Source organism: Molossus molossus, unplaced genomic scaffold (genome assembly GCF_014108415.1).
Source record: "Molossus molossus isolate mMolMol1 unplaced genomic scaffold, mMolMol1.p scaffold_m16_p_8, whole genome shotgun sequence".
NCBI classification, from domain to species: domain Eukaryota; kingdom Metazoa; phylum Chordata; class Mammalia; order Chiroptera; family Molossidae; genus Molossus; species Molossus molossus.
In genome coordinates, this window is record NW_023425402.1 from 88468178 (window position 1) to 88495944 (window position 27767).

The 27767-nt window shown below is 42.4% G+C and overlaps 1 protein-coding gene across 3 annotated transcripts in view; it reads right to left on the reverse strand.

Annotated features, from left to right (window-relative positions):
- The window catches only part of MAP7 (microtubule associated protein 7), a 174689-nt gene that overhangs the window by 106219 nt on the left and 40703 nt on the right, over positions 1-27767 (reverse strand). The window contains exon 1 of one of the 3 annotated variants that reach the window (XM_036248797.1): positions 716-883. The exons of the other annotated variants lie outside the window; for them this stretch is intronic. Within the exon in view, the coding sequence (XP_036104690.1) occupies positions 716-737 (22 nt within the window). The 5' untranslated portion in view covers positions 738-883. Of the gene's footprint in view, positions 1-715; positions 884-27767 lie in introns of those variants that run through there. 3 annotated transcript variants of the gene reach the window in all.

The window sequence follows — 27767 nt, forward strand, 5'->3', positions numbered from 1 at the left end:
ATTCAGTATTTACATGCCAAAAAGTGGGATTTATGAGAGAAAATTGTAGGCAATGTTTCTGATTAAAAAACAAACACACACACACAAAAAAAACCCCAAAACTAAAAATTAAACAAAAAACCAAGAGGTAAGAGAAATATTACCTTTCCTTTTAACAAGCAAAAAAACAGCACTCCCCACAAACACCCCTCTAAATAGAAAAGCAATCCTTTCAAAGTCTCCCTGATCTGATCCAGATACCAAATATTTAGAGCATTAAGAAATCATCAATAAATTATGTCTTCAAAGTTTATTTGCAGCAGCATAATTACACGTGTAACTTGCTACTGCCTCAATCCAGTATTTTCTTTAAGGAGACCCTTGGGGTTTTTAAGAATTTTCATTTTGTTTTCCAACAAAAGAAAAAGAAGAGAGAATAATGATGGTTTGCCTTTAATTTTCATAAAGGCTCCAGGACAGTGAAGATAAACCCATCATCTACAGAACATAGTAAAGAATGTTTCATTTAATTAAAATCCCTACTCCTTTTTCTAAGAACATTGAAACCAAACAGGGTCCCCTCCTCTGCCCACGAAACAAAGGGATCTGGTCAAGATTTCCTGCTCTGTGCTTTCACCTGTTGAAAGTGTTAATTTGTCAACAGTGGTTTAAGAGGGCCTGATTCCTGTATTTCCTTTTTACGAGTTTCAAAACACATTTGAGCCCAAGAACTTACAGTGTAGCTTAGTGTCTTCCATCCTAAAATCCTTCTTTCTTGAATATGCTGCAACATATCTGCATGTCTCCCCCTTGCTCTGGGTTCCTCAGCCAGCCAGAGACCAGACTCAGGGAAGGGCCGTTCAATCACCCTGAGTATTATCTCTCACACAGCTCGAGGTGCACTCAGGAGACAGGCAAAGGGTGACGAGACATACAACTCCACGCCACTGCTTTTTAAACAGTAACCTTGTTCACTGAACCAAGCAAAAACTGAGAAAGGCTTCTGTTCAAAAGAGCCAGTGAAGCTCAAATGGGTGTGGGCTGGGAGCAGGGGAGGCCTTTCCTGGGTAAGAACTGCTTGCTAAACATCAGTTCCATCTCGGATTCAACTCAGCTGGGGCCCCAAACAGGATGTGCATTAAACCTATATTAAAAACGTAATTGCTTACCGAAATCATCTAAATATTCTTTGCTCTGTTCCCGGACGCGTCTGCCTTTTGGTTTCCTGATGTATTAAAAATGACTTTTAAAACCCTGAAGATTATGGCTGATTTTGTTCCCACACCAAAGCATCTGAAAGAGGCGATCATTGAGAATTAGTCAAGCAGAGAGACAGACTCTTCTCTTTCTCCCTTCACTGAGAACAGACAGGGAGCTGTGAAGAAGTGCATGGCATGGAGTCCCACTGCCCTTCAAAAGGTCCAACTGCCTGACCTGCTTTAGCAAGGCTTGAACAATTCTGAAGGTCTTCAAAGAGGAGAGGAAGAATCAATGAATATAAACATGACAGTCTTAGAAATTACTTCTAGATTAATTAAGTACAGGTCCTCAGAATTTATCTTTTTTCAGCCCATGGTAAATTGCAGTGTAAACTTTGAATTCAACATTTCTATCGCAATGTTACCTTAGGCTTGTCTTTCTTTAAAAGGACCTTTTGTCTCGGGGCAGCCACAGTGAGGGAACAACAAAAAAAAAGAATAATGCCAGTTCCCTTATCGAATTTTAAAACCTGTGACATGGGGGCCGGAGTACTTTGATTAAAACCAATTAATTTAATGAGTTTGGTGGGCAATGGCCCAACTTTAGAAAAGGAAATTCGATGTTTAGGAGAAAATAAATCCTTTCAAGCCCGTCTCAGTGGTAGGATTTGAACCAGTAAAGAAACTGGACACATAGGATATCCTTGTAGGAGGGCCAAGCACCCACTGGACTTGGCAATGAACCTTTTTTAAAAAAAATACATATTTTTTTCTTTATTGATTTTTTTAGAGAGAGAGGAAGGGAGAAGGAGAGAGAATTAGAAACATCGATGAGAGAGAACATCGACTGGTTGCCTCCTGCAATCCCCCCACTGGGCACTGGGCCCACAACCTGGGCATGTGCCCTGACTGGGAATCAAACTGGTGACCTCTTGGTGCATGGGTCGACGCTGAACCAGTGAGCCACACTGGCCGGGCAGCAGTGAACCTTTTTAATGCCCTTGGAATTACAGACTGCGTGGTAGGAGCCAGTGGAATATGCCAGCTGTAGCCCAGCACCTTCCCAACACTCCCAGGGTCCCAGCATCACAGCTGCCCAAGCACCATCACGGCCGGAACCAGTTGCTTTCATTTTCAAAAGTAGCCTATCTAAATATAGACAGTACTTCCAGGGCTGGGTTTCCAGCCTTGATGATGATTCTTCACTGAGGGTGGGGGGAGGGGGGAGGCTTTCGGGTGCATTCTGGGAAGTTCAGTAGCATCCCTGGCCTCCCCTGCCACATCTAACAGCACCACAGCCACACGCACTCCTCCCAGAACCGAGTCTATCAAAAAATGTCCTCAGACTTTGGCAAATGCCCCCTGGAGGCAAATTTACTCCTGCTTAAGACAAAAAAGAATCCCAGCTCCAGTGTGTCCAAATCCATGGTGACTTTTCCCTTGCTTCCCTTCCAGGCAGGGCTAGGGCGGGGGAAATAAACACAGACACAGAACACAAGCACTTCCAGCAGCTGCGCTGTTCTCCTGCTGCTGCTGTTTTTCCCAGGGGCCTTAATGTTGCTAAGAGGGATGTGGGACTGACCGCAGGGAAGGCTGGTCAACGTCCTCAAGCTGGGGCTGCAGGTCGTCAGCCATGCCTCACGTGCCTCTCTATGCTCATGTTTGGGAGTAGAGCTGGGATGTACCCAAAACTGCCGAAATGTCTGAACTATCCAATTCTGCCCAATCAAAGCAACCTAATCCATGAGACAGCATAAGCACTGACATAAGGAACATGTTGGCTATTAATTTCAGGAATTTTTGAGGCATGTTATTCAAACATCAACTTATTCCCATAATTCCATATCCATAAATTCAGTTGGGCACTAAAATGTTAGGACTGATACCTTAAATTATCTGATAGCTCATTTAAACAGAACAGAGACAGGAACCATGAATTTACCAAGCAAACAAAAAGTAACTCTTATTAGCAAATTAAAAAAAAACACCTTCTATTTCCTCCTTCAGAACCTATATATTCTTCAGACTCAAATGTAACGATCTACGGTCCAGTTCACTGAAGATTAGAAGCATCCAGTTTTTTTTGGGGGGGGGGGCAGTAAGTTGATATGAGAGGCTCCTAACTGGTCTATAGCCTTCCACACCTTGACCTCCAGAAACAGTCACCCAACACAACTGAGTAATGTTTCTAAAACGCAAACCTGATCGTAGAACTCCTTTGACTGCCCCGGTTTTCCGTGGGAGACACTCCAGCCCGCTTGGCATGAAAGACATGCCCCTCACGGTCTCACGGTGGCTTTCCCGCCACTCCAGCGACACCAGCCGCTGCCTGTCTGCTCACATGCTCCCGTCTAGCCTTCCACACGACTGCACTGGCTGCATTCCCTGAACTCAGTTTTCCTCTCACCACCAGTTCTGTGCGTGCTGCCACTTGAAGAACCCCGTCCTTCGTCTGGCGACGGCCTGTGAGCTTATCTCTCCTTTGCATCAGCTCGCAGGCAGCTCCCTGCTGTGGCCCATCCACCCACACCATGCTCAAAAGTGCGCACAGCTGAGACCTAAGAGCTAATGGAAGAAAACTGCTTCCGAAGGATAGATTCCTCCTCCCACACCATAGGAAATAACAATAATAACATAATTAAATGCACTGATCACCTGGCATGGGTCAGACATTATTCTCAGGACCTATACACATAGGAACGGGTCTAATCTCACAACGACCCGATTATCATGCCAATTTTACAGATGAGAGGACTCAGATATGCAGAGTAGAATAGCTTGTCGCAGCTGGTAAGTGGCAGGCTCCATCTGCCCTCTACCCGGTGACTTCCCACTTCCAAGTGCCCCGGAAGCCGCAGGCCAGAGTCGCCTGCGGAGGAGAAATGACTGGCACGGCGGGGAGAGAAGACAGGCAGGGAAGACAGGAGGTGATATTGTGTGCAGAGAGTGCACCACTCTTTCCTGGGGACCGCCAGCGTGTAACTAACTGGGGGTGTATTCATCCAGAAAAACAGCTGAGGGCTGACAGAGAGGGACGGGAATAAGGGGTTTTGTGTAGGACAAGTGGCTCAAGGAGATGTCCATGTCCGTGCATGGAGCAGTGGGTACCATCAATGTGCACCATCTGACACTGTCACTGACTCAGAAAGAGGCACATTCCCAACACTACACGCCGTTATTGTTCTTTTCTCAAGAGTAAGGCCTCAGTGAGCCAGTCCAATTTGGGTTTCATTTTCAATACACAGTAAAACGATGTCAAAGTAGAATGCCGGCCGATGGATGAGGGCAGAAAGGATAGTTAATTCCTATTTAAGGACATGGAAATCACTCTTAAAATATTATAAGTTTTAAAGATAAATATATAAGTCCTGACAAATCAAGGGCAAATATTTTTAAAGTCTATCTTACATAATAATTTCTAACAAACATAAAATAGCGCAACTATTTTGTAAGGGGGCTGGGTGAATTATAAACCAGACTACAAAGCAGTTCTAGGAGAACTCTGAGGAATCCACCTTCTTCCTTTTTGTTGTGCTTATTCATCCCACCAACCACCTGCTTTTCTCAGAGGCCTCCTCACACCGCTCTGTGGTCGAGATTATCAGATGATTCATCCGCTCTGTGTTCCAACTCGAGTCCTGCAGGTTATCCTTCGATCTGCAGAGCACCTGTCGTGACAAGGGAGCGCGTGGCACAGGCTCATGTCCTTTGGCATTTTGCTCTCTCGTCAAATTGCTAATTTGTCATCTGCTTCTTCCTTGTTTATTTATCTTTTTCTTTCCTATTGTTCCCTCTGAACTTTGGGCTACTAGTAGAGAAAACAGTTCTTATAAAATAGGAACTTTTAAGCTGCTATAAGAATTCTGAGATTATGAGATATTCGGTAGTGTTTTTGGTTGTTTTTTTAAACAAAGCTGTCTTTATTCCACAGACAATTGTGTGATCCAGCATTGTTTTGCACTCCTCAGAAGACAGGGTGTGTGTGTGTGTGTACATAGTAACAAATATATGAATGAATATACAAGTACACAGATGAAGACCCAGCTGTTCTACAAATAACTGAAAGAACATGGACAGGCTAAGACCTTAGACTAGAACAGATATTACACTTATTGTGTAGTTTCATTATTTATAGGAATTTACAATGTTTTCCTGCTGATTTTAAAATATTTTACACACAAAAAAATCACACATACTAGATTTGATTACCACGATTATAACAATGGTAACATTTAAAGTCTTGGTGTTTGGTAGAATTTAGTGTTTACCTAATAAAATGCTGGGACCATGGCTACTGCTCTTTTAAGACACAAATGCTGAGAAATCGATTTTTAAAGATGTTTTATTTATAGTTATGGAAAAGTAAAGGAGAGGTTCAGTTTACAAAGGAACAAGTTTTTGCTGAAAAATTTAAAAATGAAAAATCAGATTCGGCACACATAATGAATGAAAAGACCAAGTTTCCTCAGCCCTTCCCTGCTGCAAACTGGTTTGGATCGTGGTGGGCCTTACTGGATGGCGCATGAATTACTTTGGACCCCAGTGTCCGCCCTGGAGTGCTGCGGTCTTCGCTCTCCAGGCCCTTCCTCATCTTCCCTCTGGATTCCCCGCTACCCTGTGTTCAAGAAGCCGTGAGTGCAACACTGGGGAGGCATTTGTCCATAACCAGCCTTTACAATCATCCAACACGCTCTTTTACTTACTTTCCCGATAACCAATCCACTCTCTGTTCCTTTGGCTAGTCCCCAAAAGCCACAATCTTTAAGATGCTGAAAAAGGAAGAAGCTGTTTTTTCAGCCCCATTTCATAGCACCTTGGACAGTGACAAAAGTTACAAGCGCTGATTATTTATGAGAAACTCGGCTAATACATACTCCACAGACGACTGTTTTCTTCAGGAGACTAAATACAGCACACTTGTCTGTTTCTCAAAATCCACATTTATGTTACCCTGGAATTTTTCATGCTGACCTCAAAACTCCTCAGTCTTCTTCTTATACTATTTGCAGTTATCAGCTATCACCAGCTTTCCTGCAGCACCCTCGAGGCACACTAGTTTGGGGATCATTACAGTGAAATTATTAAAATTCTTTTATGTTGAAGAAACATTTTTAACTAAACATTTCAGCAAAGTCAAGTTGTCCAGACTGGATGACTGGGGCCGAAAGCAGAAAGGGTCAATCACTTCTTTCAATGGCAAGAATTTCTGCCTTAATACTCTCTAGGTGCATCTTTTTTTTCACTTCTCAAGGTTTAAATGTCAGGTTCCACAAGGGAAACTTGTAACCAAATATGATGTGAACTCGCCACCTTTTGTAGTCATTCCTGCATGTTAATTACAATGTACTTCGGAAGGGATTTCCCTAACATGAAGGATTAATGGGAGAGCCTGACAGCCGGAGTCCTGAGTTAGAGCAGAACTAAAATAAGGAACTTGACCTAGTTTCAAAAGGGACATTTATTAATTTCCTCAAATCAAACCAATGTAATCGTTCAGGTATTTACCTTAAGCTAAAATGCTTATAGCACAGAACCAAAATATATTATCTATATATGTAAGAAACTCTTGTACAAAACATCTTACATCTTTGACCTAAACAAAGTGTGATGTTTCCTTTTCTGTATGTCCCAGGCTATGGAAATCCACTCTCTTCTCTCCCACCAACTGGCCCTGGACATTACAATGCCCTCAGTGAGGAGCAGCCAGTAATGCCAGAATTAAGTTAGGGAATGCAGGGAAGTAAGAACATCAAATGTAATACCACCAAAGAACAAATGCTTACTTTATAACCTAATTTACAGGCGTGACCAGACTGAGAGATTTATGGCAGTGTGGCACATCACGAGGAAACAAGAGCCTTCTAGGGTTGTAGGGTTTTCTGCTATTAAACAGAATAGGGCTCAACAGCCTACCTGCCACGTTGGGCAAACAGCCTAGACTCAAACCAGCATCGCCACTCCATCCCTGCCTTTAGCCTCCAGACTGGCTTCACCACTGCCAGTCCTTCCCTCCAATCCCAGGATCCGTCAGGTTAGTTGCCTTAAGAACCTGCTCTCGTGCTGTCATTCTGCTCAGACCCCTACCACACCTCCCAGTTCCCTCCCAGCCCACTCAATGGTTTCCGCCCTCTGTGAGGTGTTCTTCCCCCCACTCCCCCAACTACCCCACGTTTCTACAAAATGGATGCATTTCCGATTTTTCTCATGTGCCTCATGACTGCCTTTCCTTTTCCACCCCTTCCCTTCATTCTTTCCTTCCCTTCTGCTCTTTCCATGTGGAATGTCCCTTCAATCATCTCTGTCCAGTTTTCCAAATAGTTCAAGAACCGAGGGAAATAGCCTCCATCCTCCACAAGTTCCATCTCGATTCTCCCGTCCTCTTTCTGTGGCACAGACACATCAGCTCCACCCCAGCAGCATCCGCACGGAGGGAGTTATGACTCCTGTGCATCTCCCGAGTGGCTATGGGGAGAGTTGAAGCTCAGGAAGCAACAGATTGCAAGGACCTAGCCTCTAGTATATGGGTCAATTTTCAGTGGTATTGGGTATATATTTAAAGATTATAAATTAGACAATAAAGTGTAGAAAATATAAGCACAAAATATTTAAAATAAGATACAATCTCAAAATTCTGACATAACCACTGTAAATATTTTAGTATCTTACTTATAAATTTTTTCAAATTATATGTGTCTCCCATATACAGGGTGGGGCAAAAGTAGGTTCACAGTTCTTCATATGGAAAATAATATAATAAATAATAACACGAGAATAAACTGTTTTGCATACTCACAACTGTAAACCTACTTTTGCCCATCCTGTATAAGACAAAAAATTAGATCTTTATATAGTACTATTTTGGAATCTACTTTATAGCATGGATAGCTTTCCAAGTCAAGATGTATGTTTCTGAAACACCTTTATTAATGGTTGTGCTATACTGAATTGTATGGAAACACCATAATTTATGTAGAATATTCCAAAACTTTAGGTTGACCATCTTTCAATATTATAAACAAGGCTGTCTATAGAGTTGTATAAATCTTATCAATATCTAAAGGATAAATTCCTAGAGTAGAAGTGCTAAATCTTTGGTTAGACACATTTAAACATGTTTTTAAATTTCCAAATGTTCTAGTTCACCAAAGAGAACCTTTTGTATTGCTTCTAATTAATAGTAGTAACTCGTCACTAGTTCACATTTATTTTATTTTTTTATCCTCACCCGAGGACATTTTGCATTTATCTTCAGATAGAGCAGGAGGGAGAGAGGAAGGAAGAGAGAGAGAGAAACATCGACGTGAGAGAGACACCCCGAATGGTTGCCACCCACACGACCCCAACTGGGGTGGGGACAAACTGCAACCGAGGTATGCGCCCTTAGCGGGAACCGAACCCAGGACTCTGGTCTGCGGGCTGACGCTCTAACCGCTGAGCCAAACTGGCCAGGGCTAGTTCACATTTATTTACAAAGTGCTTGTTGTGTGACAGGCACTGTTCTTCAAGACCCTTCCACCCAGTAGATGTAGACAGACAATATGTGAAAGAACAGACTAATAAATAAGGTCAGTGTTATGAGGAAACAATACTGGGGGTCAGGGTAGATGTTAGGTAGGTGGGGCCGGGAAGGCCTCTCTGAGGAAACAGCAGTGCAGGTTAAGGAGGACCCCGTCATTCCAAAGACCAAGGAAAGAATGTTTCAGACACACACTGAGGGAATAGTAAGTGCAAAGATCCTGAGGCCAGGGTAAGCAATGAGTATTAAGAGAATAGAAGGAATTGTAGTCCATAGCCAGGACTTCATACTAAAATCAATGGGAAGCCATTGGCAAGTGAGAAGTTTTAAGCAGAGAAGTGCCAGGATCTCATCTATCATTTTATTTTATTTTTTTTATTTTATCCTCACCCGAGGACATTTTTCCATTTTTTGTTCAGATAGAGTGGGAGGGGGAGGGGGAGAGAGAAAGGGAAAGAGAGAAACATCGACATGAAAGGGACGCATCAACAGGCTGCCACCCGCACGACTCAACCAGGGGCCAGGGACAGACCACAACCGAGGTACATGCCCTTAGTGGGAACCGAACCTGGGTCTCTCTGGACCGCAGGCTGACGCTCTAACCGCTGAGCCAAACCGGCCAGGGCTCATCTATCATTTTACAAGTTCACTCTGGCTACTGGGTGGAGATTGGCTGAGGAATGAGGTGTACACAGATGAACAAACTGCAGAAGCAGAGACCAGTTCAGACACTAATGTTATAATCTGGGGACAGCAGACGTGGTTTGGACCAGGAATGGTACAGGAGACGGACAGTAGATGGATGTGATATATTTTGGAGGTAGAGCCAACAGGGCTTGTTGACAGACTGGATGTGGGGGAACAGAGGGGGCATGAATCAAACATGGCACATAGGCATCTAGTTGAATATTTGAGACGGAGCTGACTGAGGACCGAACAGGTTTGAGGAAAAGAATCAAGACTATATTTAGAAGCTGTATCAAAAAGTAAAATCTGTGTCGATGTGATAAGCAGAGGTGCTATCACATAGTTTCTTTATATTTTACATAGTTAAAACTAGTCTCTTTACGTTGCTTTTTATACTGCACTTCAATCTAAAATTTCAACAATTACTTTCCATGTCAATGAAAGCTCTCTGTAGATGTACCAAATATGCTTATTTTCATCTTCTTGCACATTCGAATTATTCCAATTTTTCATTCTACCTTTACACATGAAGCTTTTTTTTGAGAAGAATATTTCATTTATAAATTTTTTTGAAAAATTTATCTTTGTGGTTGAAAGTATTACAGATGTCCTCATTTCCCCCCCATTGGCCTCCTCCGTGCTGCTCCCCACCCCCTCCTGGCCTTCACAGCACTATGGTCTGTGTCCACGGGTTACGAGTATATGCATATAAATTCTTTACTCACAGATAAGATGCAAGGGAGATTAGAGGCCAAAGGTAGGAACAATTTTCAGGCTTTGTTACCTAGCACCAAAAATAATTTCCTAAAAGTTGTTACCAATTTCCTCTCTCATCAACACTGTGAGAGTTACTAACTGCACTGCACATTCCCTTTAAAAGCAAACACAGCCCTGGCCAGTTTGGCTCAGCGGTTAGAGCGTCGGCCTGTGGTCCAGAGAGACCCGGGTTCGGTTCCCGCTAAGGGCATGTACCTCGGTTGCAGTTTGTCCCCGGCCCTGGTTGGTCGTGCGGGTGGCAGCCACTCGATGTGTCCCTTTCACGTCGATGTTTCTCTCTCCCTCTCTCTCTTCCTCTTTCTCCCTCCCACTCTACATGAACAAAAAATGGAAAAATGTCCTTGGGTGAGGATAAAAAATAAAAAAATGAAAAATAAAAGCAAACACAAAGCTTGGTAGAGCATTTTTATTTTTATTTTATTTTTATCTTTTAAAACCCACTGTGCTCTGGGTGGGTGCTGCATTGCTGTGCCCAGACTCGGCTTGGAGCCCAGGTCGAGCTAGGCCTGCATGGCTGCTACAGGGAGAGAATGCATGTGCAAAGGGGCGAGCAGGAGAGAGAGAGAGAGAGAGAGAGAGAGAGAGAGAGAGAGAGAGAGAGAAGAGAGAGAGAACCTGGTAGAGCATTTTTAAAAAGTTATAAAAATAAGTGACATAATTGAATCTACAAAGGGATTACCATTTTTGGAGAAAGTATTACCATTTTATTATAAATGTTGCCAGTAGCATTTTAGAGTCTTTAACGAAAACATTTCTGTTGAAAATAGTTATAAAGAATAGCACGCAAATTATAGCTGTTCGTTACTACCAACTAATGAAACAGATCAACTTTCTTGATTTGCTGTTGGTCTTTAAATGTTTTCTTAAATATAATAATAAATCTACTGCTGTAGGCCATTATGTTCTAAAGTTCCTGGGATTTAAGTAATCTACAACTCTCTGGTCCATGGGCCGACGCTCTAACTGCTGAGCCAAACCCGCCAGGGCTATATGCTTAATTTTAAATAAAATATATTTAAATTAGTCAAAAATAAATATGAAAGTTGAGTGAGGAGCAGTTTGAGGGTGGTCCTGTGTGGCAAAGAAAAAATAAAATCTGTCTTACTTGGAGCAGCAGGGGATGAGCTCGGGAATTGTAGGGAGCATTTCCCCCCACAATGCGCATCACAGAACTTGAGATTTTTTTTTTTTAATTTATCTTTATTGTTGAATGTATTACAGATGTTCCCTCCCTTTTTCCCACCTTGACCCCCTCCCCCTACTCCCACCCTCTCTTAACTTCCCCTCACGGTTGTCTGTGTCCATTGGTTTTGCATATATGCACAGAAGTTCTTTGGTTTCTCTCGTCCTGTCCCACCTCCCCCCTTCCCTTTGAGGTTCGTTAGTCTAACAACCAATTTATCCTTCTTAATCCCTTCATCTTTTTCACCCCTCCCCCCAACCCCGTCCCATCTGGCAACCAACAAAAAGTTGTCTGTATCTATGAGTCTGTTTCCACTCTGCTTGCTCATTCTGTTTGTAGATTCAATTGTTGATAGATATGCATTTATTGCCATTTTTTTGTCTTCTTCTTCTCCAAGAAGACCCTTCAACATTTCATATAATACTGGTTTGGTGGTGATGAACTCCTTTCCCTTTTTCTTATCTGGGAAACTCTTTATATGGCCATCAATTCTAAATAATATCTTTGTAGGTTAGAGTAGTCCTGGTTGTAGGTCCTTGCTTTTTTCATCACTCTGAATATTTCTTGCCACTGCTTTCTGGCCTGCAAAGTTTTTTTTGAGAAATCGGCTGCCAGTCTTATGGGAGCTCCTCTGTAGGTAACAAACTGCTTTTCTCTTGCTGCTTTTAAGATTACCTCTTTGTCTTTAAACCTTTGCATTTTGATGATGATGTGTCTTGGTGTGGACCTCTTTGGGATCATCTTGTTTGGGACTCTCTCTGCTTCCTGGACTTGTATGTCTGTGTCCTTCCCCAAGTTAGGGAAGTTTTCGGTCATTATTTTTTCAAATAGGTTTTCAATGTCTTGTTTTCTCTCTTCTCCTGGTACTCCCATGATGTGAATGTTGATACGCTTGAAGTTGTCCCACAACTTATGCTATCCTCATTTCTTAGGATTCTTTTTTCTTTTTGTTGTTCTGATTGGGTGTTTTTTTGTTACTTTATATTCCAATTCAATGGTTTGCTTCTCAGCTTCACCTACTCTACTACTGATTCCCTGTAAATTATTCTTTATTTTAGTTAGTGCATCTTTCATTTCTGACTGGTCCTTTATTATGCTCTTGAGGTCCTCACTAAGTTCATTGAGTGTCCTTATAAGCAGTGTTTTGAACTCTGCATCTGTTAGATTGCTTATCTCCATTTCGTTTAGTTCTTTTCCTGGAGTTTTGTTTTGTTCTTTCATTCGGAACATATTTGTCTCCTCATTTTGGCTGCCTCCCTGTGTTTGTTTCTATGCATTAGGTAGAGTTGCTATGTCTCCTAGGCTTCCTAGGTGGTCTGTTGTCCTGTAGGGTCTAGTGGCACAGCTTCCCTGGTCACCCTGCTGGGCCCTTGAGGTGCACCCCTTGTGTGGACTTGACACCCTTCTGTTGTAATTGAGTCTTGATTGCTGTTGGCATGCCAATGGGAGGGATTTACTCGGGCTGACCAGGTGCAAGGACTGGCTGTGCCCACTGCCCACTGACCTCTGATTACCTTGGATGATCAGGTGTATATAGGCCCACCACACAGAGCAAGACTTACTTCAGCAGGGCTCTGTACCCATTGAATCCGCTCACTGAGTGTGTCACTTGTGGATGTGGTTGGGTGGTGGTGTTTCAGTGTGGTCTGAAGCTGTCCACTGGGTGTGCTGGCTCTGGGGCAAGGTCAGCCACTGCCTGTGTTCTATCCAGGGCCACCCAGCATAAGCTACAAAGTGATCTGCCAATGGCTGCTTCTTGTGCTGGGCTTGGAAATGTCCAGGCAAAGCCCAGCTGTGAACCAAGGCTGACTACTTCCAGTGCCAGGCCTGGGGCCACTTAGTGACAGGTATGGCGCTCGCTGTGGCCAGATGTTGCTTACTTGAGAGAATTTAGGAAAATCTGAAGCAGGAGCCCAAACAGGCCAATCCTATGGTAAAGCCACTGGAAACAGCTTGGGTGGGCCCAAAAGTTAGGTGGGGCGGGGCCTCAGGGTATCTATCACCAGGGTGGGGCAAACAGTGTGAGCCAAGTTGCTGGAATCCCGGATATAGTGGCCACCTGCAGGCCTCGTTGGGGAAGGGCTCACCAAAGGAACAAAGGCCTCCACCTCCAGAAGAAAGTTGCCTCTCCAGTCCTCACCCCGATGCCAAACAGCTCAGTTCTTCCCTGTATGCCTCTGGTGCCGTTCAAGCTGCTGCCCCTCCACACTGGAACTCAGAGAGAGCAGGTTAGAATAAGTCCGTGTGCTGGCCCTTTAAGAGGAGCTGCCTGCTCAACATCACTAATCATCAGAGAGATGCAAATTAAAACAACAATGAGGTATCACTTCACACCTGTCAGAATGGCTGCCATCAACAAATCATCAAACAAGTGCTGGCGAGGGTGTGGAGAAAAGGGGACTCTAAATGCAGACTAGTGCAGCCACTATGGAAAACACTATGGTGTTACCTCAAAAAATTAAAAATTGAACTCCCATTTGATCCAGTGATCCCACTTCTAGGAATATACCCTAAGAAGCCTGAAACGCCCGTCAGAAAGAATATATGTACCCCCATGTTTGTAGCAGCACTATTTACAATAGCTAAGATCTGGAAACAGCCCAAGTGTCCATTAGTAGACGAATGGATAAAAAAGCTGTGGTACATATACACAATGGAGTACTATGCAGCTGTAAGAAAGAAAGATCTCTTATCCTTTGAGACGACATGGAGGGACCTGGAAAGTATTTTCCTAAGTGAAACAAGCCAAGCAGAGAAAGACAAATATCACATGATCTCACTTATTTGTGGAATATAATGAACATAACATTCTGAGGAACGGGGTAGTCCCAGAAAGAAAGATCTCTTATCCTTTGAGACGACATGGAGGGACCTGGAAAGTATTTTCCTAAGTGAAACAAGCCAAGCAGAGAAAGACAAATATCACATGATCTCACTTATTTGTGGAATATAATGAACATAACATTCTGAGGAACGGGGTAGTCCCAGAGACGTGGAAGTGAGGTACAGACTGACAATCCCCTGAAGAGGGGGTGGGGGGGGGAGAGATAAACCACAGAACTTATATGCATGTGTGCATGAACAATGGACATGGACAACAAAGCTGGGGATAGGGCAGGGAGGGGGGGAGGGGGGAATCAGTGGGTGAAAAAGAGGAAACATCTGTAACAAAAATAAATAAATTAATTTTAAAAAAAGAAGAGCTGCCTGGGGCTCCAGGAGCCTCAGCCTCCCTCAGCCTCAGTTCCCACTGATTTTCCAGCCAGAAGTGATAGGGACTCTCTTCCTGGCACTGGAACCCAGAGCTGGGTGCCTGGTATGGGGCAGGGACCCCTTCACTCCTCAGGGAGGACCTTCCCAGCCTAGGTATCCTCCTGATTTTATCCGCCGCATGTGGGTGTGGGACCAGCCCATCCGCACCTCCGCCCCTCCTACCAGTCTCCATGTGGCCTCTTCTTTAATTTCGTATTTGTGGGACTTCCATTCAGCTCGATTTCAGGTGGTTCTGAAGGATGTTTGTTCTGTAGTTTAGTTGTAATTTTGATGTGGTTGTCTGGACTCAAGATTCTTATTCTTAGCTCAAGCTAGGCCCTGTCTAGCCTCATAGTAGGTCAGTATTTCCCTCCCAGGACGTGGACAGATCTGACATTCGGCAGCTCAACCCATATTAAAAACTGCCACTGTTGTTAAACACAAAATCAACAGAGAAGTATTTTTCATACTTTTACCCTAAAGTAAAATAAAAGGTAACTAAAGATTCTCTTATTAAAGAGTGAAAATATCATGATGCTGAAGGAGTAAAGGCTACTTTAGCTGGACCCCAGCATGCCTTCTCATGCTGTGATGAGTTAGAGCCATTTGTCACAGGAGACTCTCATTCTCCCCATGTCCTCCTCTCCCCCAAAGTGCTCATTCTGGTACATATGGATTTAACTTTTTAATGTGTTCTTTGTCACCTAAATGATCAAATCCTAGACTGAAATTCCTCAGTTTTATTTACCAATAACATGTACAAAGAAACATTTGAGTTGAGAAGATACCTTTTCAACCTATTAGGTTATATTTTGTGTACATGTGTGCTTGAGTAAAGATTTTATGTAACTATATATAAAGAAATAAAGAGTTTGGCTAGTGCGGCTCAGTGGTTGAGCATCGACCCATGCACCAAGAGGTTGCCGGTTTGATTCCTGGTCAGGACACATGCCCAGGTTGTGGGCCTGATCCCCAGTGGGGGGCATGCAGGAGGTGGCCAATTGATGTCCTCTCTCATCGATGTTTCTAGTTCTCTCTCCCTCTCACCTCCTCTCTCTCTAAAATCAATAAAGGAAAAAATAAATAAATAAAAAATAAATTTAACCATGTTAAATGATTCTTAACCTATGAATCATAATAATATTCTTAATCACTTATTCAAAAGCTGACACTATGGCCTAGGATCTCCCAAGAGTGTGCTCTGAGTGATGTTCTCCAAAACAGGGGTTCAGATAATGCATTTGGAAAATGGTATAAATTATGTCTCCTCTTTCGAGGAATTATAACACATTAATTATATATTAAATGTTTTGGGGAATCCTATAGTAAAGTAAGCAATATAATATGGGTTTCTCAAACTGAGTTGACCGAGAACTTTTTTTTTGCTTATTAATCTGGGGCAGTTCTGGGATACACTTCACAAATGTCATTAGAGTGTGTTTACAAGTTATGTGATTGCAGCCTTCTCTGTAGAAAAAACACTCTTAAATGGCATTGTTTCAACATGACATTGCTCATAAGATGGACACAAATGTAGCAGTAATTGTCTTTGTACATCAAATGAACTGGGATAAACATATTGATCGGAACTTAGGGGGGAATCAAATCTAGAAGCCACCTGATTGCCTTAATAGAAGGTAACTAAATTTGTTGAGTTAATGTTCAATCCCACTGACTTTTTTATTCTCGAAACTATGAATCCATAATGCATTTTTTACAGATGGCAAAAATAGATATTAAACTCCATTAGTAGGCTCCACAAGTCTGTTGCGGATGAACATTTGCTCCTCTTCCTATACCCTGTGAAACACCAAGTACATCTAATGGACCAATTAGAGTGATCAACCATCACAGCCTGCTCACTGCAACAGCTAAACACAGCATTCTCAGCACAAGGACGGCTGATTACGAATGAAAATTCTCCTTCTGAATCCTGGACATAGGAAGAAGTGGGCAGCTATCTGCTCAGTGCACCAAAGTCCAGGGGAAATCACCAAAGTATGCAAAAGTCTGAGAGGTGTCTACTTGAAAAAAAATTTTGTGGGGAGGGGGGAGAAATGAGAAAACATTACATCCATATCCTTCATAAAGTACTAGATTATGGGGCAGGTAAAGTCACGGACACCAGGACAGAGGCCACCAGAAGACGAAGTAGCCTACGGAAGCAGAGCTGGTGTTGCAGCCGGTGGTCTCCATCACAGCCCTTTAAATCTCTCATAGATCATCTGAGTGTACCTACTCTGCTTTTTCCAAATTAAACCTCTGCACATCATTTCACTAACAGCAACCATATGGGAAGCATCTGTAGCTTTTCTCAATTCCAATTTTCAGAGGCAGAAGAAACACTGACAAAAATAGCCCCACAGCCCATCAGAGCCACTGCAGACTGACCTAGTTAGATGCGGCGGCCGAGTGCATCCGAGCTGGTTAATCCTGCCCAGCCGGGCGGCGGCAGTGCCCAGTGCCCAGGACGCAGGGTTGGCCAGGGCTCCACAGTGTATGCAATTATAGTTGATGGCTTATATTCTGGTCTTCGAAACCATTTTGGTGTGGATCTGCCTGAACTACCCACCTACCACCATCTCAATTCAACTCTGAAATAGGGAGGTTTCTGAAATCCCCAATTTCAAAACAACAACAAAGATTTAAATGAACAAACAACAAAAAGCCCTAACAACATTAAATTGAATGTTAAAATGGGACAAGTATCCGTAACACATGTGGCCATAAAAAAGGTAGGTATCCTTTATTTATAAAAAGAAAAAGATTCAATACCCAACAGAAAACAGCAGAAAAGTAGACATGTAATTCACAAAGAGAAATGTTAACAAACATGTAAGAAATATTTAGTATTTAACATCAGTAATCACAGAAATGCCATTTAAAACAATAAGCCATCATTTATTTGTCCATAAAACTGACAGGAATATCAAATAATAGAATATCAATCTTAACTGTTTTAGAATAATGTTTCAAAAATGCTTCTGACAATATGTAAAAAGAAAACAAGTTGTAAAACCACAACATGCAGTGATACAAGTTTGTGAATACACACACGTAGCATTTACAAAGGCCAGAATATATGCCAAAATGTTAACATAGCCATATGTAGGATCATGAATGATTTAAAGGTTTAATCCTTTCGGCATTTTTCTAAATGTCTCAATATTTATTACTTTTCCTATCAGAAAAATGCACATAACATTTAAAATACTTAGGCAGTAACTAGTAAGACATGCTTGGAGACCATTTCTGTTCATCATTTTTTGTGCTCCTGTTGTTAGTGACGGCAGAAAAGATGTTTGAGGTTGGATCACTAATATGGGGCACTCACTTTTTATGCTAACGTGGGAGCCGGAAGTCCTGCTAAGAGGCATACTTATTCTGGGAAAAAGGCCTCTCAAGAAAAACCTCTCAAAACAGACAAGCCTTAAGAGAAATGGGCAACTCATACTTTATTTACTTTCACATTATGTTCATATTTAGAAAACTATTAACTTATTTCACAAAAGATTTCTATAACAAATTCATTTTCAAAGTCCCTTTTAAAAGTTTCAAGTAGCATGCTGGCTGGTTTTCTCAGTGGTTAGAGCATCAGCCTGCGTACCAGGGAGTCCTGGGTTCGGTTCCCACTAAGGGCATGTACCTCGGTTGCAGTTTGTCCTTGGCCCTGGTTGGGTAGTGTGGGTGGCAACCAGCTGATGTGTCTCTCTCACATCGATGTTTCTCTCTCTCTCTCTCTTCCTCCCTCTCTCCCTTCCCACACTATCTGAAGATAAATGCAAAAAACAAAAGTTTCAAGTAGCTTCTAGATAATATTCCTGTACAAGCCTTTTCAGTTTTGAAAAGAAAACGTTTGCCAAGCGTTAACTGCTCTCCCATTTTTATTCGCTTTTTAAAGTCTGAAGATGGTGGTGACACTACTTTGGCTGTCTTTTAAGAAAGATATTTTTTTTCTTTTTTTGTATCATCAGAGGTAGTGAAAGCAGATGTGATTCTACATTTATTTTATAAGTAGAATGTGCTCCCCTCAAAATGATCACTAACATACTCTCCTACTTTGCTTATAAAATAGAAAATAATGTCTCTTCCTGTCAAGCAACAAATATGTATTGATTCTTGCTAAGGGCCATACTAGGTACCTATTAAATTCTTATATGCTGAGACTAAGTAATCATACGTTACAGAAGACACATGCAATATATAGTTAGGAATTTTAAAATTTTAGGTGTGACCCATGTCAATACCCACAAAGACCATGTTTACCTTCACCCACTGCTCTCTTTTTGCAATTTTCTTCAGATTTCTGATTTTAATAGGAACAAGTCTCTCGTAGGTTCTAATGTCTCTGGTCAACATCTGAAGTGGTTCCAAATTAAGACAATTTCCTCTACTTTCCAAAGGTAAACTGTTTGTATTTTTACTGAGACTTCAGAATTCATCTCCCCACCTGTGGTGGTGGTGGTGGCGATGGGGGGCGGGGGGAATCAATGCATAGATTTACTTATGTCCTGAAAGGCAACTCAGGCATCTTCAACTCGAAAAAGGTAGATTGTCTCTTTAAGTTGCTATTAACCAGAAAATGCCTGATTTAACACTTGCCCTTTCATCCCCAACACTGACTCCGACCTTTTCTTTTCCATTCTTGCCTAAGCATACGTATAATCTCATTTTACGTCTTTGCGCTAATTCATTTTATTTATTACTCTGCAGAATTCCTGGGTCATTACGATGCGCTGCAACATCAGATTTCTTACACTGAGGACAGAGGATCCTGCAGACCCACCCCACGCATGCTCCTGTTCTCTACCATGGGTGGATGTGCACTCTGAGGGTGCCCAACTTGAAAAAAACCAGCACGCTGGAATGCAAAGGCAGACTAGGAGCGGAGACAGCATCCCTGCAGAACTTTTTGAGCACCTCGTGGTTTTAAGATTATGAGAAGAATAAGCAGTGGGTAGTGGTACACCTGGGGAAAGAGCATCGTCTGGAGAGGCAAGAAAAATGAAAAACACCGACACAGAAGACCATGAAGAATTTAAAGGATTGTTAAGGGAGCTATGGGTATCAAGAAAATGAAGCTGTCCTGTGATTAAAGCAACATGGTAATGTTTAGTCAAACCTGACATCTCAGGAGTTTCACACATTTATTTCAGAGTCACATGATTTAAAACTAATTAAATGCTACCCTCAATTCAAAGGGTGTGTTCTTAACCAAAAGCCAGGTAAAGTGGAGTTCCCTCTGCAAATATGGCTTCCTAATCTGAAGATTTTAAATCTGTTTCCCACATTCTGGTTCTGAAAACCTAGCCAGAGTTGTCAAGGCAACAACACAGTCCTTTAAAAACATGAGAACAGCGAGCTCAGGACACCAAACGGTGGAAGCGGTTACCCCAGCGTCCACAGGCACTTCTGAACTGGAGGCAGCCAGCAGAGACATCCACTTCACTTCCCATACAGCTGTCCTCATACACGGGCACACGAAAGACTTTGGGAGCTAGTGGAGAGTAAAACTGTCCTGTACCCCAGTGCAAAGCCACAAACAGGAAAGTGCATTGGCCACTAAGCCTCCAACAACCCCAGGCCGTCATTGTTAACCCTGCAGTTATTAAGTTCTGCCTTCAGAACAGAAGCGGCACAAGCAACCTAAAGAGCCAAGAAAAGAAAATAACCAAGAAGATTCAAGAATATCCCAGTTGAAAGCCATCAGGAAGATTTTCTTAAGTAGCTAGATAAAATTCTAATAGTGCAATTTAGGTATGTGAATTAAAAGATCCATGGGAAAGCTTTGATTATTCAAACAACGTTTGTTTAAACAATGCGAGTATGCTACAATGATGACATTCAGATACCCTATGACCTCAATTAAACTTGACGTTTGCATATCGTGAACGGCAGACACAGGCCGTTCCAAGATAAACGGAAAGTCCACGACAGAGCTCTCGCTTTATTCTCATACCTCATCATGCTGTTTTTACATCTCTGGTACCCTCGTTTCTAATAATTCCCCTACATTCAAACCACCAAAGGATCTGATGAGTGTGTTTTTTCTAAATTATTGAGTTGATTACATTGCATTGTAATCAAGCATGGCATGGACTTTTCTTGCAGACACTTGTATTTTACTTTTCTAATAGCTATGTAAAAACCCCATCTCTCTGATATGTGATTTCCAGCATCAGCAAACAACACAATCTTTCAGGGTCTGAGTGTGAACTCATCCTTTCCGGATAAATGGGAAGCATAGACTATATATGTGCCCTGTCTCTCCCCAGACACCTACCTGTGCTGCTTGGAAGGTAAGTTAACTTTGGGCCAAGGCATATTCCTATCATCACTGCATTTATGGGCCTGGAGTCCCATCCTGTCCAATTACAGGTCTCCTTGATAGGCCAGTACCTGCAGACTCTCCTCCTCCACCCCTGTGGGCATTCGCCTTACTCTACCCCTAAGCATCCGTCCCTCCTTCTCATGCATAGTTTATGCTGCACAGACTTCTGGCATTACTGTAGTTAGGGTTTTGTGATGTTTTCATACTTTAATAATTTTCTGAAGTCCTAGAATCTGGCTCTACCCTCCTAGGTCATTTTTGCCATTAATAATGATGTTTCTGAAAGTGAAAGGTATTAACTATAAATTCTCAGACTACTGAATTTGTTTTTATAGGCAGTGTTTGTTTGTTTGTTTTTTAATCCTCACTTGAGGACATTTTCCCATATTTTGTTCAGATAGAGTGGGAGGGAAAGAGAGAGAGAGAGAAACATCGATGTGAAAGGGACACATCGAGTGGTTGCCACCCGCACGACCCAACCAGGGCCGGGGACAAACTGCAACTGAGGTACATGCCCTTAGCAGGAACCGAACCCGGGTCTCTCTGGACCGCAGGCTGAAGCTCTAACAGCTGAGCCAAACCGGCCAGGGCTAGGCAGTGTTTTTTTTTTTAAATAAAAGGCTTAAAATTATAGTGCAGGAGTCTAAAATTTCAACAGATTTATTTCATTGTACATCATGTTATGTGGAACAATCCAAAACTGTCATTTTAGGTAAAGAATGGTCAAATATGATAATTTCATATAGCTCAACTTAATACCTGACCCAATTTATGCCAACAATTTCAAATGCCAAGAGGAACCGTTTGTGCAAGACAGATGACAACCAGCAAGCCTCTTGTTCCTAGGACAAGGCTGTTATGACTAGTGACCTAGATTTCACACCCCGTGGTGCCTGAACCCAGTCTATTAAATGGCATCACTCAGTTTATCACGACAACTACTTCAGACCATGGGCAGCCATTCCTCACACAGCAGCACAGATGAAGAAAAACAAGCTGGTGAGCAAACTGCATTCCTTGTATATGGTTGCTTCACCAAGAAGCACAGACCGAAGCTGAAGAATAAAACAAGTAATAAAAGTTGAGACTCAGTATCTCTCTCCTCTCTTAATTTTATTTTCAAAATAATTTTTATAATACGAATGTACCAGCCTTTTAGTGGGTAATATTGAATGGAAATCCTGGATTTAAATACCAAAATGAACCAAAAGGCAAATGCATTAACATGATGCTCCTGTCATCAGCCCCACACAATCAGCTGGCTCTGTTTGGCTTCACATTGTGATCGGAAAGAATGGCTTTATGGAAAACCAGCAGAATACTCATGTTATACGTGCATTCATTTTATACAATAAATAATCCTCACTGAGAGAGAGCCTCTACATTATTTATCATTCGTACTCTCAACATTTAACTAAGTTGCTAGGAAAATTGGAAAATAACAATAACAAAAACCATCTTCTCTGTCCTGCTCCCCTACCCACAAGCTTCTATTCCACAGGAGATGGTTTGGATATATAACCAAAGAGCTGTAATGTAAGACATTGTGAAATTCACAAAATATCGGCAATAAATAGAACGCATGTGCAATCATTTCCTGTGGTCTTTGGACCTAGTAATATGAAACACAGTATCTCTACCTAAGGAATTGCACCTAGTGGCTTTACATACTTTTAAGCATTCTTGAACTTGAAAGTTATATTCCTCCATCTTCCTTTAAACTCTTGGAACAATGCACTGCCCTATCCAGTCTTCTGATGAATGAAAACAAAGGGGGAAAGTTTCTCTCAAGTAAGCATAGTTTGTTGCAAATTAGTACATAAGATTTAAAACGTACACAACCTTTGCTCTACTGGTTCTCTTTCTTTGAGAGTTTGGGAAAAAGCATTTGTCTGAGTTTTTCACTTGAAAAACGGAGGATTCATTCTGATTATATGGTTCTATCAGTAGGGTTGTAAAGGTAATAAGATGAATAATGAATTTAACTCATTTCAAAATTACATATAATGGGTACTATCTCCATACAAGAAGTATATAATATAATACAGCAACATTTTCTGAAAATAAAATTATATGTCCAAATCTGGCTAGATAAACCCAAGAAATTTTTCTGAAAATCAAAAGAGATAAAGAGGAAATGTCAAATGGTGTTGTCGTTCAAAATATTGGACAGATAGGAGCAAAGGCAGTGGCTTCCAGCAGCAAATAAATTACTTCGCATCTGTCTACTTGAAAGGAAGAAACGCCACTGAACAAAAATAGTGTGCATACATTTACATATTTTGTTATGTAAAATTCATGGAGCTTATGTTCTGGAATCAAAAATCCTGTTATAGGCTGAAAAATGTCTTTTGAATAAAATCATACAAAGTTTCATACTATTATACTTAATAGTGCTGAGAAGCATCCTGAATGTGATCTCTGTCTTCAACTTTTATTTATTTTAAATGAGAGCACTACATTTAAAGCTGAAGCTTTTCTTCCCCCCTCCTTTATTGATTTAGAGAGAAAGGAAGGAGAGGGAGAGAGAGATAGAAACATTGATGAGAGAGAACATCGACTGGCAGCCTCCTGCATGCCCCCACTGAGGATTTGGCCCACAACCTGGGCATGTGCCCTGACCGGGAATCGAACCAGGACCTCTTGGTGCATGGGTCAATGCTCAACCACTGAGCCACACCAGCCGGGCTCTGGCCAACTTTTAAAAATAAATATATGAATAAGGGAGACCAAAGAACTTTCTGTCAATAAAATCTTTACCCTTAAAAGTCACAATTCTACAATAATGATCTCAGTCAAGTTTTGCAAAGTGATTTCTAATGAAACATATTCCAAATCTATACTGAGAGCATTATGTCTTTCTCATGGAGATTCAGTTACTGTTCAGAACTCTGGGATAGGAGGTGTGTGCTGTGCTGCGGAAGCACGCTGGCCCCGCCCACCCCCTGAGCTGAGGCTGCACCTGGCTCCGCCTGCACCTGGCTCCGCCCGCTGGCGTTCCATGGCGCTGACCCCAGCTATGCTGCTGCGAGGCTCTGACCTAACCTTCCAGCTTCAGCTTCCACGTCTATACAGTGGGGATGCTACAACCACCTACCTCTCAGGTTATAACTGATGAAAATCTTTACCGTTCTTAGCATCTTACCATTTTTAATCTGTAAGATATGAAACCACATCTCTTTTTTAAAAGTTGAAGGCCATGACGCTGTGGATAACTCGGAGACAGCCTCTCTCTGTGTAACAGGCCAGCAGTGCCCAGGGCTGAGCTGGCAGGACGGAGCTGGCTGAGGTGGGTGCCTTCCACCTCGCGCCCACCTAAATAGACTGTTACTCGGGAAGCAGAAGAGGCAGGCGTGAGGGTCTGCACAAGCGAGGCTGCATTCCCGGGATGAGCTATGCAGGAGCGAATTAGAATTCTGACACATTTAGTAACAGATCCAGTGGCAGTTGTAATATTTTTTTACTGTAAAGTTGACTTGATATGCTCAGCTATTTTAGCAGACACATTTTACTTCTATTGTCCTTGGGGTAAGGCATATGCGTTTCAGGGGAGAAATCTCTGACTAAGCAAGGTCGAAATATTTGCACAGAAAAACCCATTGCTAAAAATATCCTATGGTTGCATAACAGTGTGACTGTAATGAATCCCACTGAGCTATACATTTAAAATGGTTAAGATGGGAAATTTCCTTATGTGTATTTTACCACAATTAAAAAAGTCCTTGAAGGGTAACTATCCTCTCTTCAGTAGTTTCATGGATATTGAGGGGCTACAACTAATTCAAAGGGTCGCTTTATTACTGAGTCATGGTTACATGAGATAAAGTTATATCAATAGCAGAGAGACAGCCCGGCCGGTGTGGCTTCCTGGTTGAGCATCAACCCATGCACCGAGGGTCACTGGTTCGATTCCCAGTCAGGGCACATGCCCAGGTTGTGAGCCCGATCCCCAGTGAGGGGCATGCAGGAGGCGGCCAATCAATGTTCTCTCTCATCGATGTTTCTATCTCTCTCTTCCTCTCCCTTCCTCTCTCTAAGTATCAATAAAGAAAAAAAATTATAAAAAAACAGGAGACAGCCCTGTTATAAAAAAAAACAGGAGAGACCTGGCTGGTTTGGCTCAGCGGTTAGAGCGTCGGCCTGCGGTCCAGAGAGACCCGGGTTTGGTTCCCGCTAAGGGCACGTACCTCAGTTGCAGTTTGTCCCTGGCCCTGTTTGGGCCGTGCGGGGGGCAACCACTTGATGTGCCCCTTTCACATCGATGTTTTTTTTTTTCCTCTCTCTCTCTCTCCCTCCCACTCTATCTGAACAAAAAATGGACAAATATCCTCGGGTGAGGGTAAAAAAAAAACCCAGGAGAGAGCCCTGGCCGGTTTGGCTCAGCAGTTGGAATGTCAGCTGAAACCAAACGAGCTGACTGGCCATGTCACGCTGTCGAATCAGTAACAGCATTTCCTTGTGGCCTCTGGATTCGGCAATGCGGAATGCAAGCCGCTCCTGACTGGGATCGACTGTGTCCACTGAGACCATGATGCAGGATCCCCTCACACATGTACCCGGTCACCTCATGCACACACACGGTCACACCACACGCACACACAGGAGCAGGGAAACGAGGGAAAGTATAGCAGCTCATTTTACAAAGCTACAATCACCTCTTCAGCTTCATATACAGCAGCTTCAACCTGATCAAAAACCAAAGCCACTGGCCTCGTCGAAGCTCTATTTGGACCTCTAAACTGCATGGACTCCCTTTTTATTAACACTGTTGCTCATGCTCTGAACATGTAGGAAATTAACGATTTGTCCAAGGATTGGAGAAAGACATTATTTAGGTCCACTATCTAAATTACTCCAGAAAAGTAGTTTCTAAACTATTTGTGTCAACAGCTTTCTCTCAGAGAAGTCGATGAACTCTGAATTCTCTTAGAAAAATGTATACCCAAACAACTGTGTAGGGACCATTCCAATTTGGTCATAGCCCATCCAAACTCAGTCATGGGCTCTCATCCTCCAGATCCTCGGTTTAAATACACAGGCTTATTTTCTTTTTTCTTTTTTATTGATTAATTTTTGTTACAGATGATTCTCGTTTTTTCCCCCACTGATTCCCCCTTCCCCCTCCCCTCCCTGCCCCTTCCCCAGATTGTTGTCCATGTCCACTGTTCATGCATACATGCGTATAAGTTCTGTGGTTCATCCCTCCCCCACCTCCCCACTCCTTAGGGGATTGTCAGTCTGTATCCCGCTTCCGCGTCTCTGGGACTACCCCATTCCTCAAACTGTTATGTTCATTATATTCCACAAATAAGTGAGATCATATGGAATTTGTCTTTCTCTGTTTGGCTTGTTTCACTTAGGATGATACTTTCAAGGTCCCTCCATGTAGTCTCAAAGGATAAGAGATCTTTCTTTCTTACCACTGCGTAGTACTCCATTGTGTATATGTACCACAGCTTTTTGATCCATTCGTCTACTGATGGGTACTTGGGCTGTTTCCAGATCTTAGCGATTGTAAATAGTGCTGCTACAAAGATGGGGGTACATATATTCTTTCTGATTGGTGTTTTATGCTTCTTAGGGTATATTCCTAGAAGTGGGATCACTGGGTCAAATGGAAGCTCAATTTTTAATTTTTTGAGGTGACACCATATTGTTTTCCATAGTGGCTGCACCAGTCTGCATTCCCACCAGCAGTGTACTAGAGTCCCCTTTTCTCCACACCCACAGGCTTATTTTCTTATGCTACAAAGTATAAAGGGCATACCTTACATCCCCAAACCATGTATTATAGACAGACATACTTCTTTTGTCACATGAGCATACTGAGATGGGGCCCAGAAGTGGGGCCAAAAGGAAATTCATGAACACATTGGCTTTTTTCCTCCTTAAAAGAAGAATGATGGGTTTCATGGCTCAGGCCTCGGCAGGGAGGGGCAGTGTTTGAACTTGCTCCCAATAGCAGCTCGTAATTACCTATGGTTGGAGGGAAGCTGAGTTGTTGCACAAGGAGAGTCAATAAGTGCCCTCTTATGTGTCCTTCATTCCATTATGTCATGCAATTAATGAATGGGTAGGACAAGTTTTATCTCAAAACTATATAGCGTGAACACTCCATAAACAATGGGAAAAACTGTAACTATTTGTCAGTGTCATGTCTCTGAGCCTCCTTTTCTTTTAGCCTGAGACCACAGTTCCTCAAGACCTTATCAATTTTCATATATATTAATAGTCTCCAATATATGAATAGGGCACTTAACTGGAATTTAGAAAATAGTTCCCCCACAGAAACAATATTAATATGTTGACTCAGCTCCTAGGCTGACCCACTAAAGCCCATTTGACCCACAATCTAATCTATAATCTAAAGCTCAGTACTGCCTTCAGGGACTCCACATAGCACTATTTCCATGGGCCAGAGGTGTAACTTGAACTGCCAGGAAAACATCCCCTACGGAATGAGGGCAGAGCTTCCCCTAATTCCAAAACCACAGCGATGGCTGTCAGAACCGACAGGTAAGACAGGAGGGCCTGGCTTCTGGAAGGTTCGGTGAAACCACTGGGGCTAAACCTCTTGGCCCCTGGAACCTCTCTCGGGGCCAGCCCCTTTCTGGTCTTGCAACTAATTCCTGAACGTCAGCCTCATCTCTAAAACATGATAGTTACTATTTACTGAGTGCCTAAAATTTCCATTAATAATACCACCTTCACAAATTTAGTAAGTGCTGCTCTTAACGGCATTTTAGTTAAGGAAACAGGGTTTCAGGGGTCATACAGCATGCCAGATGCCACTCGGCTAAGCGATGGCCAAAATTTAAATCCGGATCTAGCTAGCTATTGCTC